The 23,552-nt window shown below is 38.0% G+C and overlaps 1 protein-coding gene across 1 annotated transcript in view; it reads left to right on the forward strand.

Annotated features, from left to right (window-relative positions):
* The window catches only part of LOC149661998 (glutamate receptor ionotropic, kainate 2-like), a 50,705-nt gene extending 27,153 nt beyond the window's left edge, over positions 1–23,552 (forward strand). The window contains exons 2-15 of the mRNA XM_089843574.1: positions 2,157–2,312; positions 2,413–2,664; positions 5,317–5,495; positions 7,204–7,257; positions 7,911–8,078; positions 8,155–8,307; positions 9,641–9,745; positions 9,855–9,968; positions 11,630–11,833; positions 16,996–17,357; positions 18,308–18,506; positions 18,930–19,161; positions 20,340–20,800; positions 21,361–23,552. Of these exons, the coding sequence (XP_089699700.1) occupies positions 2,157–2,312; positions 2,413–2,664; positions 5,317–5,495; positions 7,204–7,257; positions 7,911–8,078; positions 8,155–8,307; positions 9,641–9,745; positions 9,855–9,968; positions 11,630–11,833; positions 16,996–17,357; positions 18,308–18,506; positions 18,930–19,161; positions 20,340–20,731 (2,570 nt within the window). The 3' untranslated portion in view covers positions 20,732–20,800; positions 21,361–23,552. The remainder of the gene's footprint in view (positions 1–2,156; positions 2,313–2,412; positions 2,665–5,316; positions 5,496–7,203; positions 7,258–7,910; positions 8,079–8,154; positions 8,308–9,640; positions 9,746–9,854; positions 9,969–11,629; positions 11,834–16,995; positions 17,358–18,307; positions 18,507–18,929; positions 19,162–20,339; positions 20,801–21,360) is intronic.

Genomic DNA, 23,552 nt, shown 5'->3' on the forward strand with positions numbered 1-23,552 from the left:
ATTCCAGGGCCAATCTTTTTCCGAGTACCGATATTATTCTTGGATTGCTTGAAAAGTTCTCGGTTGTTATGGTATGGTCTTTTGTCGAGGCGATTGGGTCGTTCGCGTCGACACTCGTCGTGTATTCGTTCCACTTGGCGTACTGTCTAAGCGCTAGTCGTCGAGGTATATACCGGCCCTTAGTAACGCGGACTTTCAGGAGTGAGCGGAGATTTGGGTTCTCGGTTTAAAAAGCTTCTTGCAAATTTTTCACGTATAAAGTTTCCTTAGGCGTACCTTTGACCATAGTGTCAGCTAACGGGAGTTTACGGGATTAAATGAAAACTCTTAAAAATGGTGGACACTCGCTCATCGCCTTTACTCGTAAACCATATATATTTCCTGTACCGAACCTTTTTACCTTGTTACCTTGTAATATGTTTAGTGATAAAGTAGGGTCTGTTAGACTTTGGCTTTAGTGTCTGGTGAGAAGAGCGGAAAAGAAGTAGTAAACTTCACTTTTGGTATTAGTCTAGACAAGATAGATTTCTTTGGCCGGTCTTATCATTTGGGAGGCGCCATACTTTTTCGTAGTATGAGGGATATCTTTTGGCGCAAAGAAGAGATTACGAACTTTTTCCTACTCACTGCAGTTCGCGTTTGGAGGTACGGCACGAAAGGGGAGGTAAATTGATTAGTTAGAGTACTTCAGTTCAAGTGATTGGACCGAAGTCGTCGGGACTGTAGTTTAAAGGATTTATCTAGCACCAAAGTTTTTTACTTTTCTTTCGAAGTTCAAATTGTATTTTCTTCGATGTATCCAGTTACTTGCGGATTTTCCAAACTTTTATTTCGCTTAACCTTTTTTCAAATTGATTTAGGCATTATCTACCGGCTCTATCGAATTGATATTTTCAACACCATAAAGGGTTCCTAACCAAATTGATTAGCCTTGTTTTAATTTTGAGTATTTCACTCTTTAAACGTATTAGAATGTATATTACATATCCCTCCGCGTTTCTTTCAAACTCAGTGGAAAATCAAGCTGCTGTCTAAGTTTGACTGTAGGTCAGTTTTAATAGCTTTCAAAGCAAATATAACTGTTTTCTTTCGCTGTACTTCAAGCCCCAAAAAAACTTATATTCCTTGAAATGCCCCATATCATTTATTTCGAAAGACCGTTACGTATGTATGTTATAACTCGAAAACATATTGCTCGAATTTCATTCCGTCACAACGTAAAACGTATATGCAACCAGTGCGCTCGCTGCCTTGTAATAGAAACAAAATAAGACTTTTCTCTGAAATGGATTTCTTTTTTTATCCCTAGAAAATTTTTAAAAACAAACTTTTGTTTTCAATGTGAAAATACCTGAGAAAATTCTGATCCCCTTTCCTAGTAACGTTATATCATGAATTTATAAATTACCACATGAATACTGGGGGTCTTATTTTATTAGACCGTACCGACTCAATTATTTAAAATTTTGTGTGAAAATTGGTACATTCGCCACGTAGGCCTAACATTTGTTTCGCGAAATTGGAATTCCGAACTGGAATGTCTAGAGTAGGCCTTGAAACAATACAAAAGCCTGTGGTCTCTGTTATCGTTGCCTTCCTGATTCAGACTCGAAAATACTAAAGACGTTTTAGTGAAGAAAATAAAAAGTGGAGTAACTGAGTAGAGTTATAAATCTTACCGTCTTTCCTAAAGACAAATCACCCGAGAGATCGAAAAAGGGGTGAGCCAAAAAAAAAGAAGAGAAAAGTAGATTTCGTTTTAGGCCAAACGATCGCTTGTCACTGAGCGAGAAACGTTTCACCCAATTCGCCGATTGTTTTTGAATTTGTAAGATTTTATGGATGGGGAAAGAAAACAGATTTTTATTCGAACAAACTGCGCTTAACAAAGCGGAAGTGCTGTCACACGCAGGCCACGAGTGCCATTGACAGTGTATTTACTAAAACAGTAAATGCCATACTTCATCTTATTGGACTTAAGAGTATCGCGGTATTATTGCGAATTTATTTGTGCATTTATTTTCAAAGATAATTGTTGTTTTTATCGATTCTCTTAAGTCGAAATTATTAACTTGACAAGAAATAGATTAAGCTGACGTGTAAGCCATTAGAGAATTGTTATTGACATTTCTCTCCACGACTTGTATTTTTCCTAGGCGCAATTCTGGACGCGGGGGACAACGAAGAGGAATTGGCTTTACGATCGGCCATCGAGAGCGTCAACAACGACACCTCCATTTCGAATAACACGCGCATCGTAGCTCATATCGTCAAAATTAAAGGAGACGATAGCTTCCGAGCGGCCAAGTTAGGTAAGGGACTATATAATCTCTTTGATCCACTCACCATCTTTCTGGATTGTATAAATAATAATACTAAAGAGTATCTCTCTATCTATCTCTGTTTATCTAGTTTGTACTCTGTTGGAGAAAGGCGTGTCGGCCATATTCGGGCCCACTTATCCGTCCACGAGTGTCCTTGTTCAGACGACGTGCAAAGTTATTCAAGTCCCTCATATAGATCTGAACTGGAGCATGCGCGCTACCAAGACCAATTTAACGGTCAATCTATACCCTCATCCCGGTATTCTAAGTAAAGCTATAGCCGATTTAGTCACGTCGCAAAATTGGAAGAGCTTCACCATCATTTACGAGGAAAACGAGGGTAATTATCCATATCTCTATTTCATTTCAAAATTCTTTCACCCCTAATATCCATTTCAAATCACTCAATGGTAACTCTTGGGGTTTTATGGTATAGCTTGTGGGGCTCATCTTGCTTATAAAGTGGTTCAGCCCTTTTTTGTTACGAGACCTATCTCTCTCGTTTTGTTATTGTAATTACTTACAAATCCCTCGTGATGGGATAGAGAAAGCTACTTAAGTTTGTTTACCTATTTTCCGTTGGGTTACTTCCCTGAGGCCTAGATCCTTGGCCAGGCAACTTCACCTTCCTTTTTATATCTATATCCCAAAATAAATTAATTCCCAGAGGCATTCTGCTTTTGTTTTGAGCCCTACATAAGCTCACGCTAAAATTGCTACGCTGCCCATAGCTACTTAAGTCAGGTTTCGATCACACTCCTTTTTGATTAAAGTACACCTGGAATCTTGAAGGAGGGAAGTTTATACTGGAGTAGCATAGTCTAACACGAGAGGGCCCTTCCCACGCATGGCCTTAAATTTTAGGTTGGGCATGCAACTCCAGTAACAAACTGCCCACCTCCATCCAAGCTGTAATGACCTCGTTCAAATACTAGTTTGATTTTATAAGAATGTACGCGGTCGAGTCGATATATTCTTAAACCAAGCCACGTACCTTCTATTATGTGAAAAATCTCTTTAACCTAATGAACGCGCGAAGATAAACAATTACCGAAGGGAAAGGAGACAGACTATCTGGAATGGCAATTAGTTTTCATTCTTTACTTCCTATAGGCTAGGTCTAATGCAAATGAGAATTTAATTTTAAGGGAATAAAGGTTAAAAAACATTCTTGAGGAACGAAACTGCGTCCGGTTTAAAAAGTGGTTAATGCCTCGGAACCGGCGGCTCGCGTGACGGCTTCCTTTAGCCTATGGGCTAATGACCACCACCGCTTCTTCTTCTTCCGGGCACCACCATGAAATGAATATATAACGAAAGAAGAAGCCCTCGGCGAAAGAATCCTTTCCGTTCTATTGTAAAGAGAGATACAGAGACGTCACCCTTTATTCGGGGCTATTTTGTTGCATGATTATGGCGGGAAAATGGTTTCCAACACGTCACGCTTTAAGCCTAATGAATGCTAGACCAATTTTGACTTAAGCAATCACTGGCAAGGCGCCATTTTTGGCAAACTTTGTTGCGAAATTAATGAAATTATAGTCTTGATTGTGATTGTACTTCAAGATAAAGGTGTTTTCGGAATATAGCATCATCTTTAATTTCAAGATGACATCCAGATAACAAAGTTTCCGATGATGTTAATGAATTAAAGAATATTTTAGCCTATGGGGTGAAGGCGTTTGAAGAGGAATGAATAGTAGGGACATTTCCCCTTCATACGGGGGGGGGGTTACCATCGTATATTTTAAAACCCTCTTATTTCTTCTTAATGGTCTTAAAATATGTCTTCGGGCTCGTTTCTCCCCCTCCCAAACTCTTAAACTGGTGCGTATTTTTTTCTTCTTCCAAATATCATACTCCTTAACGGGCACTCTTTAATGTGTCCCCATCAGAATTTACTACCTCGTGACGTTAACGGTTCCACACGGCGTGTCTTGTAATACGTTGGTCAGGGTACAAACATCACCGGACCCCCCTACGTCTGGTAATGGCGAAATCAATATATTTCTGGCCCTGCGCAGCCTTGTTATCTTTCGTTTCCAAAGTGCAATAACCTCTTAACCTAGTTCAAACTGAGGCTGCAAGAGAGTATAGGTCATTTTACAACAGGGTGGGGGAGTTGAAGATTCGCGCCAAATATCTCGTAAAAAAATTCATTTTAAAATTACCTCGACGGACCTAGAATCTTTAATTTTTTCTCTACCTCTCTCGTTGCGCTTTTTTAATGTGTAAAAAATATTTTATGGGTAAAAAAGGCGGGAAAATTATGAAAGTTTGGTTAACACGTGATCCTGACTAGCTCATGCAGGCCTATTTTTTTCTCTAGGGTTATAGAGTACTCACCAGGGAGTTATTAGCGAAAAAGTAAATGAGACCAAAAAAAATTTGAGGCTTAGGTTTGAATATTTATGGAGGACGAAAAGTTACCCTTTTATTACGGTAGTTCAGACTGGAATATTTTTAACGCGAGTTCTAAATTACTTTCCGCAATTACAGCTATCTAGCTGGAGTTCTTTGAGATTTGGAAAGCGCGGAATTGTATGAATTTACCTAATTTTTGTCACCAAATCTTAAATGGTGTGATTGTGAAATGTTATCTGGCGAAAATAAGGTTCAATGGTACGAAATTAATTTTGCAATCCTCGTAGGAGACAAATTAGTTTCATCCCAACATTGTAGCAGTTCCTTGTGTCACTTTTATAGTTTTCGGGTATTATTTACACGGGAATGGTAAGAAAATCGGTTTTGATAAGGGGGAAAAAAATCCAATTACCATGGGATTGTTCGTCGAAGCCTTCTTTGATCGGCTTAACAACGTAAGCCTGGTATAGAAATAACTCCTGAAAAACACTTTGTGATGTCGTAGCTCGGTTTATTTTGGTACACGGGGAATGTCAACTATAGGTCTAGACTTTGAACCAGTATTATTTTTGTATTTTACTATATTTTTTTCGGTTTTTAAACCTGGAATTTTTGATATCATTCGCAGCTCTTATTCGCCTTCAAGAACTTTTGAAAATTCAAAACATCAAAGAGGTGAAAATAGCGTTGCGACAGTGGCGCAAAAACACCGAATATAAGAAGTTGTTGAAAGATGTCGGTAAAACGGGGGAAACCAACATTATCCTGGACATTCCTACCGAGAAAGTGCCAGAAGTTCTGCGAGAGGTAAACTTAAAAAATGTTCTTAAATTCTCTTATAAACTCGTTTATTTTCCCGAAAAAAAGTAAAAAAAGAAAAATAAACCCCAAAAATATGACTGAAACTTGGGACATTGCGAGAGAATAAAAAAAATATGAAAATAACTCTCGTATATCATAACTTTGCTTAATGTAGCGTGGGGAACACCGAGGAATTATTTAAATATTTCCATGAATATTGAATTTATACCTATTTATTCTTATTAAGACTAGGATTAGCTTTATAACTGAAAACTTTAATAATGTATTCCTGTTAAAAATGAATTAATTGGTATTCCTGCATGGTTATTCATGGGTTCTTGGTTTCGCGGAGGTTCTCCGAAACTCCGTTCATAATGGAGATATTCTTTGAATGGGAGTCCAACAAGCCGTAGAAAGCGAGGGACCTTATCCTTTTGCAATTTTTCGAGGAATATTAAATTCCAGTTATTTTGCGAGTAGAGAATGCCTGGTTTCCTCTCTCAATTTGCTTTCAATTATCTTAACCTTTGACCCACGCCAAGTATTCTACCGTAACGCTCTGCTAACCCAAACAACATCGCACTTAGTTTTATTTCTGAGAAAACTCATTTTCTCGCGAATTAACTCGGCTCTCTTTCTCGGTTTTAATTTAGTGGAGAATTTTAAAACCTCGTGTTTATTTACACCCATACGTGTTTAGGTCGGCTTATATACTTAAAATTTAGAATTTTCGAGTTGATTTAAACCCCTTATGCAAATTTTTAAAACTAATGCCTTGAATTTAAGAGGAGCTAAAGTTATTTAGGGTAGGCCATATAGTTTTTTAAAAAATATTTCTTTTGATGTCCACGAATATCGTATGTTACGCTGCAATAGAGATTTATCTCTAGGCCTAGTCTTTAAAAATTCAAAAACTAACTTTAAGTCTCTGTGAATACATTAATGTCTAACACCCACTCTGGTTAGATGAGGGGAAAAAACCGGGGTATTATCGCTTGAAAGAGTAAAGAAAATAGAATTCCGATAAATGTAAGGGTATAGTCTTGAATAAATCAAAATTTTTAAAAATGACACCCTGATATTATAAGAGTAATCAATCTGGTGCAAAATAGCTTGGATGAAAAGCAGAAAAACCTCAGTCTTTTATTCCTTCTTCGTTCATATACCCACAGTATTTAATATCCTTATCATACCATTGTCTCTGTAAAAGGGTGGCCTCTCGCAGCAGCCTTATGTCTTACGAAAAATACCATACAGTAGAATGGGTGTAAAAAATTTAGAACTCTTAAAAGCAACCAGGATTTCAGGGGTGATATTCTTTATTTCTTTCAACCCCAAACCCCAGAATTTGGAGATGAGGGGGATGGGGACGTTCTTTTTTCTCTTTTCTTTCAATCATTCTTAGGGTAAAGAGCCCCCTTAAGTTAAAGATGATAAGGTGGATGAGATGAGCTACAGCAGCTCGGGATAATTTATCATTCTCTTGGCTTTAATAGACTGCGCCGCGTGAGGAGAAATGGAAATCTAGATACTTACCCCCCCCCGCCTCCCCAAGTACTCATTTACAACCTTGGAATACCCTAAACTTCAAGGTTTCATACCAGAAATTTACCTTTACCAACAATACATCTTGTTGAATATGGGCTGCCTAGGCTTAACTGTCGAAAAGTTTTCTCATATAACCGAAATATTTTTTTTTATTTTCGTTCTCCAGGCACAGAGCGTCGGCATGATGACGGAATACCATAACTACTTAGTGACATCCCTGGTACGTACCTTTATGTACCCGGCGTCAATATCAGTTCAAATCTAGACTAGTATTCGAGCCATAAAGACCCTTCTACCTCTATGGTTGTAGTGTCAAGCTTACATTGTTAACGGTACTAAAGAGTCATGCTGGAATAGGCCTCCATTATCATCGAATATATAGGCGCGCGGATGTGCACGAGGGATGAAAACCGCCTATGGGTGACTTTACGATCTGTTGGGTCATTTTTTTTATTATCCATCCTCATCTTGGTCTTCTTTTTTATCCCTGTCTCGCTTCTAAATCCATTGACGGTAATCTAAAAGTCATTTAGGCCGTTTTTTCAAGCGAGAGAGAAAATGAGGGGAGGAGTTTATATCGCATTCGTGTTACTAGGATGAATAAGGTGTATGCTGTGGGACTCGCGTCTTTAAATGGATCACTGCACGCGTACTCTCCAACCTCCCTCCCTTACTTCAATTCATCGTGACACCATGAACTGAATGACTTGGAAAAAACAGAAAGAGAAGGGTCTAAGGGTGATGTAAAAAGGGCATCAGGCGAATGAACCCTCGCGATCTTTACATCTTCTTTCTTTTACGTACGACTTTGATCTAAAAATTCTTTGTACTTATGTTCTTTCCGTTCTTCTGGATTGGGTTCGACCATATCAGGATTTACACACGTTGAACTTGCAAGAGTTTCAACAGGGTAGGACCAACATTTCGGGGTTTCGGTTGGTCAAAAAAGATATCCCACTCTTCTCCGATAAAGCCCGAAGTTGGGTTTCGGGTGACGAGAGAAACCACGGATCCCGTTCCAACCAGAAACGCCCCATTAAGGTAAGTCAACGGAAAACGTACGTCCCGAGACGTTTTTGGAATAACAGCGTACCCGAATCGTTAACTATCTTTTCAGACCTCAATAGCCGTTCTCTACGACGCGGTTACCACATTCGCGGAAGCCATTAGAAACATGGGCAGAGAACATACAATCCAAAGCAAGCAACTGAGTTGCGATAACGTCACCATTTGGCCATACGGCATATCTTTAGTCAGTCACATTAAAAATGTAAGTAGCCCTTTTCTCTCTCTCTCTCTCTCTCTCTCTCTCTCTCTCTCTCTCTCTCTCTCTCTCTCTCTTATTGAGAACCAAGTATACTAGATCTCAATTTTCCTAAAAGTCCCCAGAAGCCCCATTGCGGAGAAAGGAAAACCAAGTATAGATATCTCAGGCAGACGCTATCCATCTAAGGTCCTAAATAGAATAACAGCAAAAAGATGTAGTTTGGCAATAGAGAATAGGCTTTTGTATCTCCTTAGATTACTATATAAGAGTGGCTCGTTCACGAAGAGAAACGCGGATAGAGAAGAAATTCTATCTCTTTTTTACGATTATTAAGAATCGAATGGAAGAATGGACGCGATCCATCTTGAGCGGGTTGGCCGAGCAAAATGATTGGCTCAAGGGTCTTTCGTGCCACCCTTTTCTCCATCTTTCCGCTTTCTTTTCTTCTTCTTCTTCCATCCACTCTAATAGAGTGACAATATAAAAGAACCAACCATTTCTTTGAAGGAATGGGGAATGATTACTTTTCCGCTTACGGAGACACGAATCTTATATACCCAGTTAGGCCTAACTCGTATTTATACCTAAAACCAGAAATACGTTCTCCGAGAACTCATTAATGAAATACTTGGGAGAAAAACGGTGAAACTGGGTATAAAATTCTAGTGTCTTCGTTCAACGTACCGGTATGTTATTTAAGTTATATTTACAAGATACTAATGCCTGGACTAGCGTGGAAAGAAAATTAAGCTTTCAAAGAAATAAAATTCACCAAGGAAACTAGGAATTCCGAGCGCTGTTAGTTTAAAAGGTTTTGCGTTATTGCAGAAAAGTTTGGGAGGGGGGGGGGCAGAAAGAAACGCTGCTTTTTATTTCTTCAAATTAGTTCTCGACAATGGAAGAAAGATATGGGCATAAATGAGAAACTTAAAACCAAAGTGTTCCTCAATAAGAAAGAAAGAGAGAGTGAATTAAGGAAAAAATTCAAGCGATATACCGTTATTTGGCAATTAGGAGAAAAAGACCCTTTGAAGAGTCATTTTCTAGGTACTCTAAAATCTTCAAAAAGAGCCCTAAAAAAACCTTAATTGGCTTGAAAAGCTTTGTAAACTTTATCTTTTGTAGTTCTCTTTGTAACCCTTTTAATATTGGCCTTCAGGTTTCAAAGTAAACGAGCAAATACTTTCTTTTAGTCGACATCGTTTTGCGTTTTACGCTCTTTTTAAAATAATAGAAACTGTCTAATGTAACGCAGAAACTTCCAGAGAATTGCCAGGATTAAAAGTCCAGTTTAAGTACTTTTCAAAACCTTTTGTCTTTCTTATTTTCATTTCAGGCTAATATTAAAGGCATAACAGGTGAAGTACGATTAGACAGCGAAGGTCATCGAACGAATTTTACATTGGATTGCGTGGAACTGAAGAGAGAAGGATTGACCAAAGTGAGTCCTTTTGATCGAGCAGGCTAAAGTTTACATAACCCTTGGTTGAGTCGGTTGTTTTAAGATGTATATATTTCGAAACTGAATTGATTTGACCTCTTGGTAACAGGTTGGTACTTGGGATCCAGCAAATAGAATCAACATTACCAGGAATTACACGTCTGTCTATCAAGAGGTCATACAGTCATTGAGGAATAGAACCCTCAGAGTGACGACCATCTTGGTAAGAAATCATTGGTCCTTATTTTTTTATTAGAAGCCTGTTCTTTGAAGTAAAGTTACCAATTCTCGCTAGTTAACGCGTCTAGTTATAATTGGAACTTACTTCAAATAATTTGCTTTAAATTTATGTTTACTAACATTGTGACGTGGTGCCACGTGACCCCAAACGGATTTGTTAATGGCTTCTTTCTATTCAAACCTATTTTTACTAAGGAACATGTTTACTGGCAGATGCAAATCTCCTTTTCGGGCAGCTCGGTGGTTCGATATTTGGTGCTGGCTATTTAATCGCGAATTAATAATCTTTGATTTAAACTTTAATCATTAAATGATCAGAAAGTGACTGTCGGTTTTAACCGAGATATAAAAACTCACCTTTTCAACTCTCTCTCGTATATTTTGCGGGAACACAAGCCTAAAATTCTATAATCGTGATATGCGTAATTTTTCATAGCACAATTCAATTAAAATTTATTCAATTTTAATCTAAAAAAGACAAATCTCAATTTACAGCGTGCAAAAAAACCTAAGGCGTGATTTAAAGTTGTAAACTTTTCATGTGATGATATTTTTAATTGTTAATTCACAATCACAATATTTCGAGTCCCTACACACTGCTTGAAAATTAATTAAGGTTTTTCCATTGATTAGCTTAATCTAAAAAATTAGGAATTCTTTAGACAGTCTTTCGAAAAGAGGAGCTTAATAACAAACAAACAAACGGCACTTTTCAATATTAAAATGAAACGCTTATATAAAAAAGCATTAATTTGAGCACAATGTATGAATGTTTTTTAGGAATAAATTTTATTCCAACAGTTGATGAAAGAACGTTTTGAAAATTTTATTGCAATTATTTTTACATGAATATTTAAATATTATTAAATACAATCGGTTCCCCGGTACTTCAGTTAAAAATTTATTTGTGTAAATAAGATTTTTCCGAGTATATTTATTATTCATGGTAAAATTTCAAAATAGAGTATCCCGATGAAATTCCAACTTTTCAATTTCTTTCAGAATTTTATTATTATTTTTTTTTAATAAAAATAGTGGAGATTTTTTTCCGTAAACACGAGCGAAAAATGTCGTTCCTTATTTCGCGATAGTTGTTTAAAAATTCGCGTTGCGAAGCGAATTGCCGAACAGAGAGTACCTACCGTACCAACGTCCCAGTTTTTCTATATTTCTTTTCTGGATTTTCCCTACGTTTTCCATCTGAAATTTTTTTGTGCCCTAAAAACTGGTATTGGCGCGATAAGCGCTCCGGAGATGGAAAGGACCCAGGTGGTTCCCGCTAGATAGAGTAAAAATAGGGGTCTATACTGAGGAAAAGAGAACATTTTTTTTCGCGCCAAATAAAAAAGGTCAGCCCCTCACCAAAGTAACGGCGGAAAAGGGAGTTTTCACTGTCGTACTGGGAACCATTCTCTCCACTAAAGAGTGAGAGAGTACGTGAAAAAGAAAAAAGAATTCTTTTTCTCTGATAGACTAGACTGTTTTTTGTTAAAGAATATCGGCCCGAACAAATAGGTTTTTGTGGAACGACAATTGGAGTAGATTGACAAACGCCCCCCTTTCGCGTTAACTTTGTAATTACCTGATCAATTAAGTTCTGGTGATAAATTTTTGATTAAACTTGGGTTGTTTTCTTTTCCTCAGAACGATCCCTACATAATGTTAAAAGACAACGCGGATAAACTTACTGGCAACGACCGATTCCACGGCTACTGCGTCGACTTGATGACAGAAGTCGCTCAATTGCTGGAATTTCATTACGAATTCCGCCTCGTCCGGGACAACTCTTACGGATCCCGGAACGATAAGGGAGAATGGAACGGAATGATCCGGGAACTCATCGACAGGGTAAGTACATAAACAACTTTAATTCTTTAAATTACCCCGTCTTATTTGTCAAACCATTGAGGAAGCTAGCTACCTAGACACCATTTAATCAATATAATATATACTATAAATTATATGATTCCATCAATATTTATGCTATATAAGATCGCTGAAAGTTAATATTGGCTGGAAACAGTACCTAACCAAATAATTTCTAATTCACAAAATTTTAGCGCTAGCTTACGCTTGTAATTCTTAAGTCCGTGTCTTTAAGTTAAGTCTTAATTTGTTATATTAGCTTTTCTCTTTACGTTTTTTCTTCAAACTTTTAAAAACTTGGCACTCTAATTATTAAACTTCCCAGACTATAATAATCCGACATTTCACTAAAATCCTCTTTATACATATTAGAGACTGGCAAAAATTTTAAGAACGTGTTAAATCTATCATTCTACTTCAGTTAATCTTAGAGAAAAAAGAAAAACATTCTTTCATTACCGAGAAAACTCACTTAAAGACTTTTCCTTTCGCAAATTATCCACTTATTCTTAATACAGTCAAATATGGCGTGTCGTGTCCCGAATCCTTGAGAGACGACATATATTGGGGAAGTAAGAGAGACATCGGGGAAAAATAGTCTAGTCTTTCGTGGATTATTCCTTAAGTTCGAGTAGTCTACGTGTTGGCCATGAATCAAAAGAAATAGTGGAATATAAAACTTGGTACTGTGAGAAAAAAATCGATTTCCAGGGGCAGACTGTTCGTTATCCGAAATCGCGGAGATTACCTAGAACGTTAGTGTAGCCCTGGGATACCTCGAATAATACGAATCAATAACGTTATCCGATATATATAAAAGGTTAGAGAACCCAGAGCAACGTACGTGATGCGAGATCGGTTTCTTATCGTGTATGTATAGTTTCGTCTAGCTTTAATCTTAAGATGTTATGGTCTATCCATTCCATTACCATCGGATGTTCTTCTGAGTGCTTTCGCTAGAATACCCTGAGGGGCCAGCGACTGAACATAATCCATTGTTTGTAGGCCTACTATTTCAAAGCCCTACTCTAAAATCTGAGTGTGATTATCCCCTCAGTGAATCCTTTCATTCGCCTTTAAAATATTTATTTCAAATCTTTTCTAAATTTAATTTGATATTTGCCTATTGTATTGGGTTTCAAATATGTATGAAATTCCGCCCTATGTAATGCGTTTTAGATACGATTTGAAACGTAATTACAATTGAACCAATTTATTTAATTGGTGAATATTATAATTGATTCTAATCATTTTCCCGGCTGAAATATTATTAAAATTCATTCTTTCGTCTATAATTCGATTGGTTGTTGTTTAGATACGAGCAGCTCCCGCGTATAATTTTAAGATCTCAATGTATATATTGGTCATAATCTATAGCAGAGTTATAAATTTGATAAAATCTTGGCAACGGTTTATGGACGCAATTTTCGTAAACAGAATATCGTTTATAGCCTTCGTTATTTTATGGCTCGAGCATTCTTTACTTTTCGCGAGCAATAACCGTCTTCTTAGGTTTTATCCATTCCAACTTAACGGTTAAATACATAAAACTTATAGAGGCGGAATTAAGCCTAAAAATGGTTTCGCGGAAATTCTAAGAGACTGCTCTTATATTAAACGTTTCAGGCCCCTACTATCTACGACCGTTTCAACTCCTGTGACGAAAATAAATAGCCTTGTAATACGGCTGAATCGTTCTTGAAGCTTTAGCTTCTCTACCCTTAAGCCTAACCTTAACTTTAAGGGGAATAAAGCCGTAAGGGGCACCCTAGCAGCTTCATCTTTTCCCTAAGCTTATTGTCTTTTCGATTATAACGTACTCTTCGCTTCACCCATAGTCTTAATACCAGCCTCGCAGAATCCGAAACGAAGAAAGCATCCCCCTGAACGCACCAGAGAGAATCTGAGTCTTTTCATCAGCCCTGCCCTGCCTTTCTTACCTATCTTTGCAGAGCGCGCGGCAAAAGCACCGCGCAACACAACACTACATTGTCCGTATCCTTTAATGACCTTTTCCTGATAGAAAATAGGAGAGAAAGGTTAGGAGAGGATGAACTCGGGTCCTCCCATCTCCCCGAATTGATGACTCTAACCAATTCCAATACGAGAATGTCACTCTGTCCACGGTATGGCTTGTCGGAATAAGAAAATGAGATTGTTTGGGTTTGAAAATTGCACGCATGCGCGCTCAAAGTGACTCGGTGTTTTTTTCTGTTGAACATGTTTGAATTGAAATGAAATGCATTAACACGTGTGTTCTTATAAACATAGCGTGTTCTGCACGTGTTTTCTACCCCAACTATCTTGTCTTTTAACTCTAACGCTAAACTTATAACTCAAAGACAGTGTTGATACGCGGTGCATACTCGGGGTGACATTTTATGCTTTGGATATCAAGGGGGAGACTTTGGGATTGTTCCTGGTCATTGGGAGCGTGATAAACGCGTGCGGTACGAAGAGGATACTCTCCCTGGGTCTTACGCTCCCCTCCCCCCGGTATAACACCCTCTTGATTATATCCACCAACCAACGCGAACGCCTTCGCGATACATTTGTCTTTCGAAACACGGCCATGGTCGCCCCAAATCTTTAGTATATAAACGATCTCGTGTAGTGGTCGTTTTAGCGGGGTTGACTGCGTGACGCGTATGGATGCTATAGCGAGGACTTCTCTGGTTGATGGTAGACGTTCCCGAACAACGCTGGGAAGGTGGCGTAAACATTAGCTCGATTGAGTTGCCCAAAACGTCGGCTAAGATAGAAAGCAGACCTCCCTAGTCATTCGCTTGCCCCGCTGGCTTCCAAAATCCAAAATCTCTCTCGAGATTCAGGACTGTATAGTGCGTGGAACATATTTATACTTGCAAATATTTTAGGCGACTTATTCGCCCGATTTCCTCGACAAAATCTACGTTCAAGCAAATTTACGACGAATTCTCTTCTGCTTGGCCATATAAGGAACCAATGTTTCGGAAATTTACGACAGACACCTCTTCTTATAAGCCTAACTTTAGGGATATAAAAGTCCTCTATAATATAAAACTACTATACAGACTTGGTATATAGTTTCAACATTTCAGAGAAGTAACAATTGTTCATACGTATTTTTATTTCAATTGTTATTTCACAATAAACGAATTAGGATTTGCAGCTACGCTTCATATTTTTTTATGGCTAGCTTCAAAGTGAAGTGAAATAAAGCAAAATCTTGGAAATTTAATATTTGTGTTTACATTCACGGAATATTTCCTTCTCAATTTCGGTTCAACAAAATATCGAATTTAATTGCGAAACGAACAAATGTTTCGCCTGAAACATTCTTCCCCATAAAATATTATACCCTTAAAAATATACACCCCAAATCCTTCTCGTACAGTCCCAAAAGTGGAACGAGACTTTCTAACATTCACGTAAAACTCTTTTGGACGTTCTCATCTTTCATTGATCGTAACATACTTTTCTTCCCTCTCGGCGTTCGCTCGCCCATCTTAATCCGATATTTTTACACGAGTTTCCTCCTTGATATTTGCGAGAGATGTTGAGAGGGTGAGCAACGTTACGGATGGAGCAGATTCCGTCCCATATATCCCGGGAATCCGTATTCGGATAATTCAGAGTATACGTCGACTATATTCGCGAAACGTGCAATGGGGGACGAAGGGATGGAGGGAGGGAACTAGCAGATCGATGGTAATAAGGAACGAAACCTAGAGTACACTGGAACACCCTGGAACCCGTCCCTTTATATCTGCAAAGTGGCTTCGGGGATGGATTACCAAAGCAGTCGCGACGACCGAGTGAAATTGGAACTGGAATATTTCTGCGCTTGGAATCCCTTTTTCGTTTTGATGCGTAGGGAGATCGCGTTGTCCTTTTTTTCTTCTTCTTCTTCTCCCCACTTTGCTCTTTTCCTAAGCCGCTTACTTAGAACACTTTAGCCCAATTTGATGCGCAAAAAAAGCGCTACCTTTGCTTTAGTTGTCACCTTTTACGTAATATGGCAGACGGCCCAAAGACGAGAACAAAGGGCCGGGCGAACTTTCGTGAAAAAATCAGACGTTGACACTGGGCAAGACCATTAGAAACAGGACGGAAAAGGGTGAGGTTAGCAATGTAGGAACGTCTTATTCCAACTAAAAGCTCTTTGTCTTTTTTGGGGGAATTTTTATTTATTTTTTCTCCCAAGATTTCCTTTGGTCTCCGCCCGGTTGAGACAATCAAATGATTTAGATTTCACCATCATGAACAGAGCTTCCGAGTAATTAGATTTTGGTCGTTTAAGAGCGACCATTATTTTCTCTAGTGCCATGACCAGGGCTACTCTCGTTCTCACCGGGGCCATTTCTCTTCTTTTGGGTTTTTTACCGATAATCGCGATCCATGGAAGAAAAGCTTTTAGTTTATTTAATTACTGGCGCATTTAAGGTCCGCCCAAAGTGTTTTTTATCGGAAAGAAATCTTTCTATTCTTTTCCAGCCCAACTATCGCGTACTGCCGCCCAAAAAACGATTTTCTAGATGTCCTTTCTGGTTTAAGGAACAAATACCTTCAGTTCTTCAACGTGATGGAGAAACTACAATCTTCTTTCCTTTCTCTTAATACTTGTCGTTCACTCCGCTTTTCAATTTGCGAATTAAGACAATTCAAAGTTTAGATTGCCTCCCTGATTTTTCTTAATTGAAGTAGCGTATTATTGTGTTAGTAACTAAGCTCTTTCACTAACGGAATTAGGGTTAGACAGTTAATATACTTGCCTGAATTTACCGTAATTAGTTTGGACGTGTTTTGGTATAAATTCCCTATATGATTTCCCGACGCCTATAGTGACGTACTTAAGTGAAGTGTTGAAGGCTTAAAACACGTACGCCAACACTAATTTCCAATATACTTCAAGAGGTAATTGGGTTGGAGTTTCGCTTACGGACAAGAAGAATTGTAATTTATTTTCCTGCGGTATTAGAGGATAGGCTGTTAGAATTGTTTCTGACAAGGTCTTCTAATAATGGAATGTTTTAATCCAGTTAGTTAATTCCTAGAAGTTGAAGGGCCTAATTGTATTTTGTTTTCGTCTTTATCGAGTAGAAACTGAAGTGGCAGTTTTTTCTAATTTGGGTGTTTAGAGTTGTCCGTTTTTGTTTTGACAGGAAGCTGACTTGGCCCTGGCCGATCTTACGATTACGTATGTCCGAGAGGAAGCGGTCGACTTCACCATGCCCTTCATGAATCTCGGCATCAGCATTCTGTTCCGCAAGCCGAAGAAGAACGAGCCCAAGCTCTTCTCCTTCTTGGCTCCCCTTTCTCCCGAGGTGTGGGTTTACATGGCTACAGCCTACCTTGGTGTCAGTATTCTTCTCTTCATCGTTGCACGCTTCACCCCTTACGAGTGGGTCAATCCACATCCGTGCGAACCGACGCCCACGCTCTTGGAGAACCAGTTTAGCCTGCTCAACAGTTTTTGGTTCACTATCGGATCGCTCATGCAGCAAGGATGCGATATGTGTCCCAGGTATGTCATCCACCTCTCTCATTAAATACACACTTCCAAATTTATAACCATAATTACCTGGCCTCGGAGTTCATCTTAAGTCACTCCTAAAACCAGTAACACCGAGAAAAGCTATAGACACAGCCAAAATCCACCGCAAACTCGGGTATTCTGAGTAAAGTTATTTTACGCGGCCCTTATAATATAATATTACTGAAACTTTATAGAGAGCGGTTAAATATTTACCTATAAAATTACCATTACCTGAAATTGTAGCCACAGTACAGAGAACACGTTTACCCTCGAGGTTTGTTTTAATTCTATCGCGTCTTAAAATTTCCATCAAACTTCCAAGGAGAATTTCTCAAGTCCCTTTACTACATTCTTCAAAAAGGATATCCTCTTGGCAAACATCCGTAGGGCTCATGACCTCTTTCATTAAATGTCAATGCTTGAAACACGTCAGGTTACCTCAAGATTCAGTAGTGTATTTATTAGTATAAGATTATTCAGCTCCATTTCCGCTGAGTTTTATCTTTTTAAGAGCGAACATCAAAGCTTCTTTTCAAAACTTCCATCTTCAAAACACTGAACCAAATCCTACTCAATGGGGACTTTGAATTTTCATTCAGCAGAAGACTGACTATAGAAATATATATTCCTGAGAAAACTTAATACATTCATTCGTGTTAGTAACAACGCGCTGCAACAAGCTCGGAACGGAGAAGCATCTCTGGTATGGTTAACGCCTATTTCCAATAATATTATATCGGAAGTGGCATTGAGTTGACGCGACAGGCGTTATACCTTGGTTCACCTTAGATTACGTTATTTCTATCCAATGGGAGAAGGGAGTTATATCCGAGTAACGAATCTCGTTTCTCGTTTCTGGCTATTATATTTCGCCTTAACCCTGCAGGACTCTCTCTCTTTTCCTCGGATATCATTGTCTTTTTGGCGCGTTTTCACAGGGCTATATCTACTCGCGTACTATCGGGTACGTGGGGATTCTTCACTCTCATCATGATCTCATCTTACACCGCCAACTTAGCAGCTTTCTTGACGTCAGAACGCATGAAGTCGCCAATCGAGAGCGCCGAAGATTTGGCCAAACAATCTCGCATTCATTACGGATGCGTCAGATCGGGATCAACGCAGGCCTTTTTCAAGGTAATCAAATCCTTAATCATAATCTACTTTGGCTCTCCAGATAGAAATATCCCCTTATTCCACTATAGTCCTAATTAGAAGTTAATCTTATGCCTAAACCTAACTTATGCCCGTTTAAATTGCCCCATCGGTAAAGGTTGCTTCCTTGCCAGATTGTTCAAACAATATTTACTAAACCTTGGTCCAAATTAAAATCCGTTTTGGCCGTGGAAACTTCTGAGATTGGATTTTGTTTATCGTAGATAACAACAGGGTCTACATAGTAGAGCATGCTTCCTATTTTATCCAAAGATTGCTTAGTTCTTTCCCTGAAAAAGAGAGAAAAAAGAGGCCGGAAATGTCTCGAGAGAAACTTTTAAAAGATTCCTTTTTTTCTTTCTTTAAATTTCTCTTTTTTTCTTTTGTGGTGGTGCGCGTTCTCAGGAATCGAAAATTCCAACTTACAAGAGAATGTGGAGCGTAATGGAATCAGCGAGACCGACTGTTTTCGTCGATTCGAACGCCAAGGGAATAGAGAGGGTTCAGAAGGGGGACGAACAATACGCCTTCCTGATGGAATCCACCTCCATAGAATACATCACCGAAAGAAAATGTGAACTAACTCAAGTCGGAGGACTACTAGATTCGAAAGGCTATGGAATAGCAACACCTTCGGGTAAGCCTTTATATTAACCTTTGGCACGTTTTATAAAAAAAGTTTCATAAATATACTACGGAACAAAATGTTCAATTTTTTGATGAATATATATCTCGTGAGCTGAAATTTTAAAATATTTAAAAAGATTTGTCAATCTGATCGATTTTCTTAAAACCTTCTTCTCAGATAGTGCTTTTCTTAATCGTTTTGAAAACACCTTTTAATTATTAATATCGGTTTAAAAGAGACGCGATCTTTTATCCATTTATATTTAATAATCGTACACTGGTGTATTGCGGGTCGGAGTTCTACAGGGGCCCATAGGAAATACATTATTTGGTTTACCCCTTTAGGTTGGGCTTGTAGTCTTTTGGAAAAATATTTAATTGCTTCAGTATGCAGGGTGTTTCTGAAAGGTATGTCAACAATTATGGGGGGGAGGGGTGTGTTCTTCAAGTGAAAATACGCCCCCCAACCGTAATTTCGGATAGACCTATCAGAAAGACTCTGTATAAATCCTTACTTTGGAATTATTTTTCTTGGTAAAGAAAGCTATTTATTTGGACTTTTCTAATTAAGAAAAGCTTTGATTCTGTGTAATCTCATTTCCAATAAGGAAATTCGACCTTTAAAAGTCATTTTTGATTGCCTTCCTCCCCCCTCCTCTTAGTCTCAAAGGTGCTTTAACTCTCTTTTCTCTCTCTCTCTCTCTCTCTCTCTCTCAAAAGTCTTCACTTCCTTTGAAATAGAATTGTCACGATTCACGAGACCGGATATATCCTTCTATGTCTCTCTTTTACCCATTTAAATTTCCTTATCGGCAATCTCTTTTGGAACGAGGGCTCTTTGTATTAATTAGGTCTAATTTAAAATGGAACTATTTCCCCTTCTACTTGTATCGTGAACGTATTTCTTGAACCTTAAAGGTTAGCTTTATTTACTTGTACCTCAAAAAGGAATCGAATCTTAAAAAAATATATATCTTGCCCCTTATATCTAAATTAATAAAAACGTTGAATAAAAGATATATTTTAACCCCTGAAAATAGGTCAAATATTTAAATTGAACCCATTTTGTTTCCTTTGATATTCGCCACTTTCAATTAAATTTTTCAACAACCTTTGTACACCCCCTACGAATCGGTTGAGTTTTGTATAATTGAGTGTGTTTTATTTTTTTAATTGGGGGGTGTTTAGGTTCTCCGTACCGAACACCGCTCTCTAGCGCCATACTGAAACTTCAAGAAGAAGGCACTCTGCACATTCTGAAGGAGAAATGGTGGCGGATAAGGGGCGGTGGACGTTGCGCGGAAGAAGCGAATAAGAAAACAACTATTCTAGCCAGCGAACTAGGTATGGCCAATGTCGGCGGGGTCTTCGTAATTCTGCTCGCCGGTCTAGGACTGGGATGCATAATCGCCTTTTGCGAGTTTATATGGAAGTCGAAGACGACTCCCCGAGACGACAGAGTCAGCTCTATGGAGTTAACTAAACGTTACGAGTACAGCACATACTACAAGGCGGGACACGGCGCCATCAACGATGTCAACTTCATCGAGGATTCAACCGAACAACTTCGTACTAGCTAACGATTCCTCTCACCTTCGCCTCGACTATCGGGCCTTTCCATTCTTCGCTCTTTCAACGATGGTGCTCGGGTAACTTACGCCTCTTACTCTATATACTAATCACGTGTCGCGTACAACGCCAATTACTCACGCGTTTCAGAACCTCTTAAACGCCTTCCCATAATTTAGCGTGACAAAATTGGCGGTGTACCGTTATGGAGAAATTAGATTTGGCGAGCTAGACAATTTACCAGCTTGACAGCCGTCATAACTCGGCCTGTTCGGAGCCCTTTGTTGAATAGATTGACTAGGATATGTCGTCCTCTTTACCGACCGAGGACTGAGGTTGCCAATTAGGGTCGCTTGCCATATCTACTTCCTTCAATAATCCACCGTTTCATTTCCAAATAAACTAGTTGGGAAACTGGCCATACTACTTGATATTTTCTTTAAGCCTTGGTTCTGGTTAAGGTAGATTAAAATGGGCGTAAAATTATCATTTCTTTGCAAGATTTATTCAGTATTTTTAAAGATATGGCTATACTATTTCCGAACTTTGTTTAATCGGAAGTGAAATGCAGTAGGGAAATAAAATACTAATATCGGTTTCCTTGGTTACTATTTTGCCTTTGGTTGATGATGACGTGAAGAAATTTGATTTACACGAAGTGGAGGATTCGTTTATCCACGCTGTTGAGGACCATTATTACAAATTCCCAGGTTGCCTTGTCCCCTATCTCTCACTCTCTCTATTCTCTCTACGATATATCTATACTTCTCTTAAACTTCGACGCGACACAATTCGCCGCCGAGGTCGAGATCGGCGCTAACTACCGGAAACTTAAAAAAAAATAAATAAATAAAATAAAATAATTTTAACAACCGGAAGTTGACTTGTACTGATAATTTCAAACTGGCTGGCGGACTTGAAAAATCAACTGACAATCAGTATAATTGGGTAAATGTCCCAAGCTGCATGCGCGCGATCGATAAACTCGCGATGAACCTTAAATTCCGCGACGCGATCGCTTTTTATTTTAATACGAACTAAATTAATTAACGAAAACTTTAAATCGAAATTTCTCGTTAATGAGAAGTTTTTAATAAAACAAACACTCGTCTATTTCCTATAATCATTCTTCTTTTTGTGGTTGGTGCTTTTTGGCCGTATTTCTCGATAATAGTGATGTTAATCTTCAGAGTGATTATCCTTAACCTTCGTCAACCTACTACTTTTTTGTCAAACCGCCGCTCAAATTGTACTAGCGACATATCAATTTGTTAAAAATCACCCAATCTCTTAAATGTTAGAAACTAATTTGCGGCTTTGTATAGGAAAAAAATATAACAAAACATCAATTTTCATCATTTCATTTTATTTTCGTTACTAATTTAAATATAATTGGCTTATATTAATTAAAATTACGATAAAATAATTAATTCGAATCGAATCGGCATTTCGACTTCTATAACTTTTAGTACAAAACAAAATTTAAAACCAAAATTTGAAATAATTCTCGATACGTTTTTATGACCGTCAACAATAAAATTGTTATTTTTAAACAATGTAAATAATAAACCAAAAAACAACACGCGTGGTAATCTAATTAAAACCACTCGCGATAATTAAAAAAGTGATTTTGTGAACGTCAAGAAAATTGGTGAAAAAAATCAAAGGGTGCTAAAGTGGCTAAGATTTTGTTTTTCTCTAAGCGAGAGTCGTTCTAAATAAGAAGATTTCTTGGAAATGAAATTCTTTCTCGAATTTCACGTAAGATGTGCGCGATCTATTGATTTCGCAATAACAAAACGATTTCCTCGCGTACTATTTGGTGCGAAAATGGAGTCCCCCCCCCCTCCTTCCGGGTCAAAAAGTGAGTTGCAAGGATGCAATACGCAAAATGTCTTGGTAATTGCATCGAATTGAAATATTTCTGTCCCCATTTTCCGTGATGGTGCAGGCATGCAGCGAGCGCGGGAATATCGAGTATAAATTTACCCTATAACCTTTTCCCAAATCGCGAAGCGTTCATCCTCTCTATCTCTCTTCTATATAACACTAACACTCTCCAGGCTACTCCAGAGGAGCTCGGAGTAAGCCCGGGGCATTCCCTTTTAAACTCGAGGGTCGATACGAACCCGATTCGGGGTGGTGATGTCTGGACTCTGGAGTGAAAATTTGCCTAAAGTCTGGAATGTCTCCGTATTTTTCTCTCTTATATGATTTCCAAATAATTTTACTTCATTTATTTATTTATTTATTGCGTTACATGTTTTTTATTCCTAAAACACGTTTATTCGTATTGAAAACTACGTCATATTTGGAGACGGCGTGTAGAAATAATTGGGAGGAAATAAATCTTTCTCGAGGCAGAAAAACGGTGTAAAAATAATAACGTATTCGGAGGTTTTTTTCTACGCTAACGGAAGTGAGATGATTGAAGAATAACGAGAATTCGTATATAATTAATAAGTGAAATAATAAATAATAAAATTAAAATGATATATAAATATATATATATATATAAAATGATCAACTCGTGATATCTTTAACAACATATTTTGCATTTAACGGATTCTCGCTTTATTTTCTGCACACTTTTCTGACGTGTAAATCCGAAAACAATTTTAATGTGAAAACTTCAAGAAATTGAAATAAGTATGTTATTAGCAGAGAAATTCTTATCTTTTTTTTAATTACTTATTTAAATATTAATTTATGTTTAATGACAACATTAAATTAACGCGAGAAACGACGCAAAAAACATTATTGTTCTCCCGATTCAATATATGATAAATTTTAACTATAAATAAAAATAACAACGTTAAATTCTTTATCAAA

Source organism: Phalangium opilio, unplaced genomic scaffold (assembly GCF_054372755.1).
Source record: "Phalangium opilio isolate 3A_F unplaced genomic scaffold, DU_Popi_V2 ptg000070l_1, whole genome shotgun sequence".
Taxonomy (NCBI): Eukaryota; Metazoa; Arthropoda; class Arachnida; order Opiliones; family Phalangiidae; genus Phalangium; species Phalangium opilio.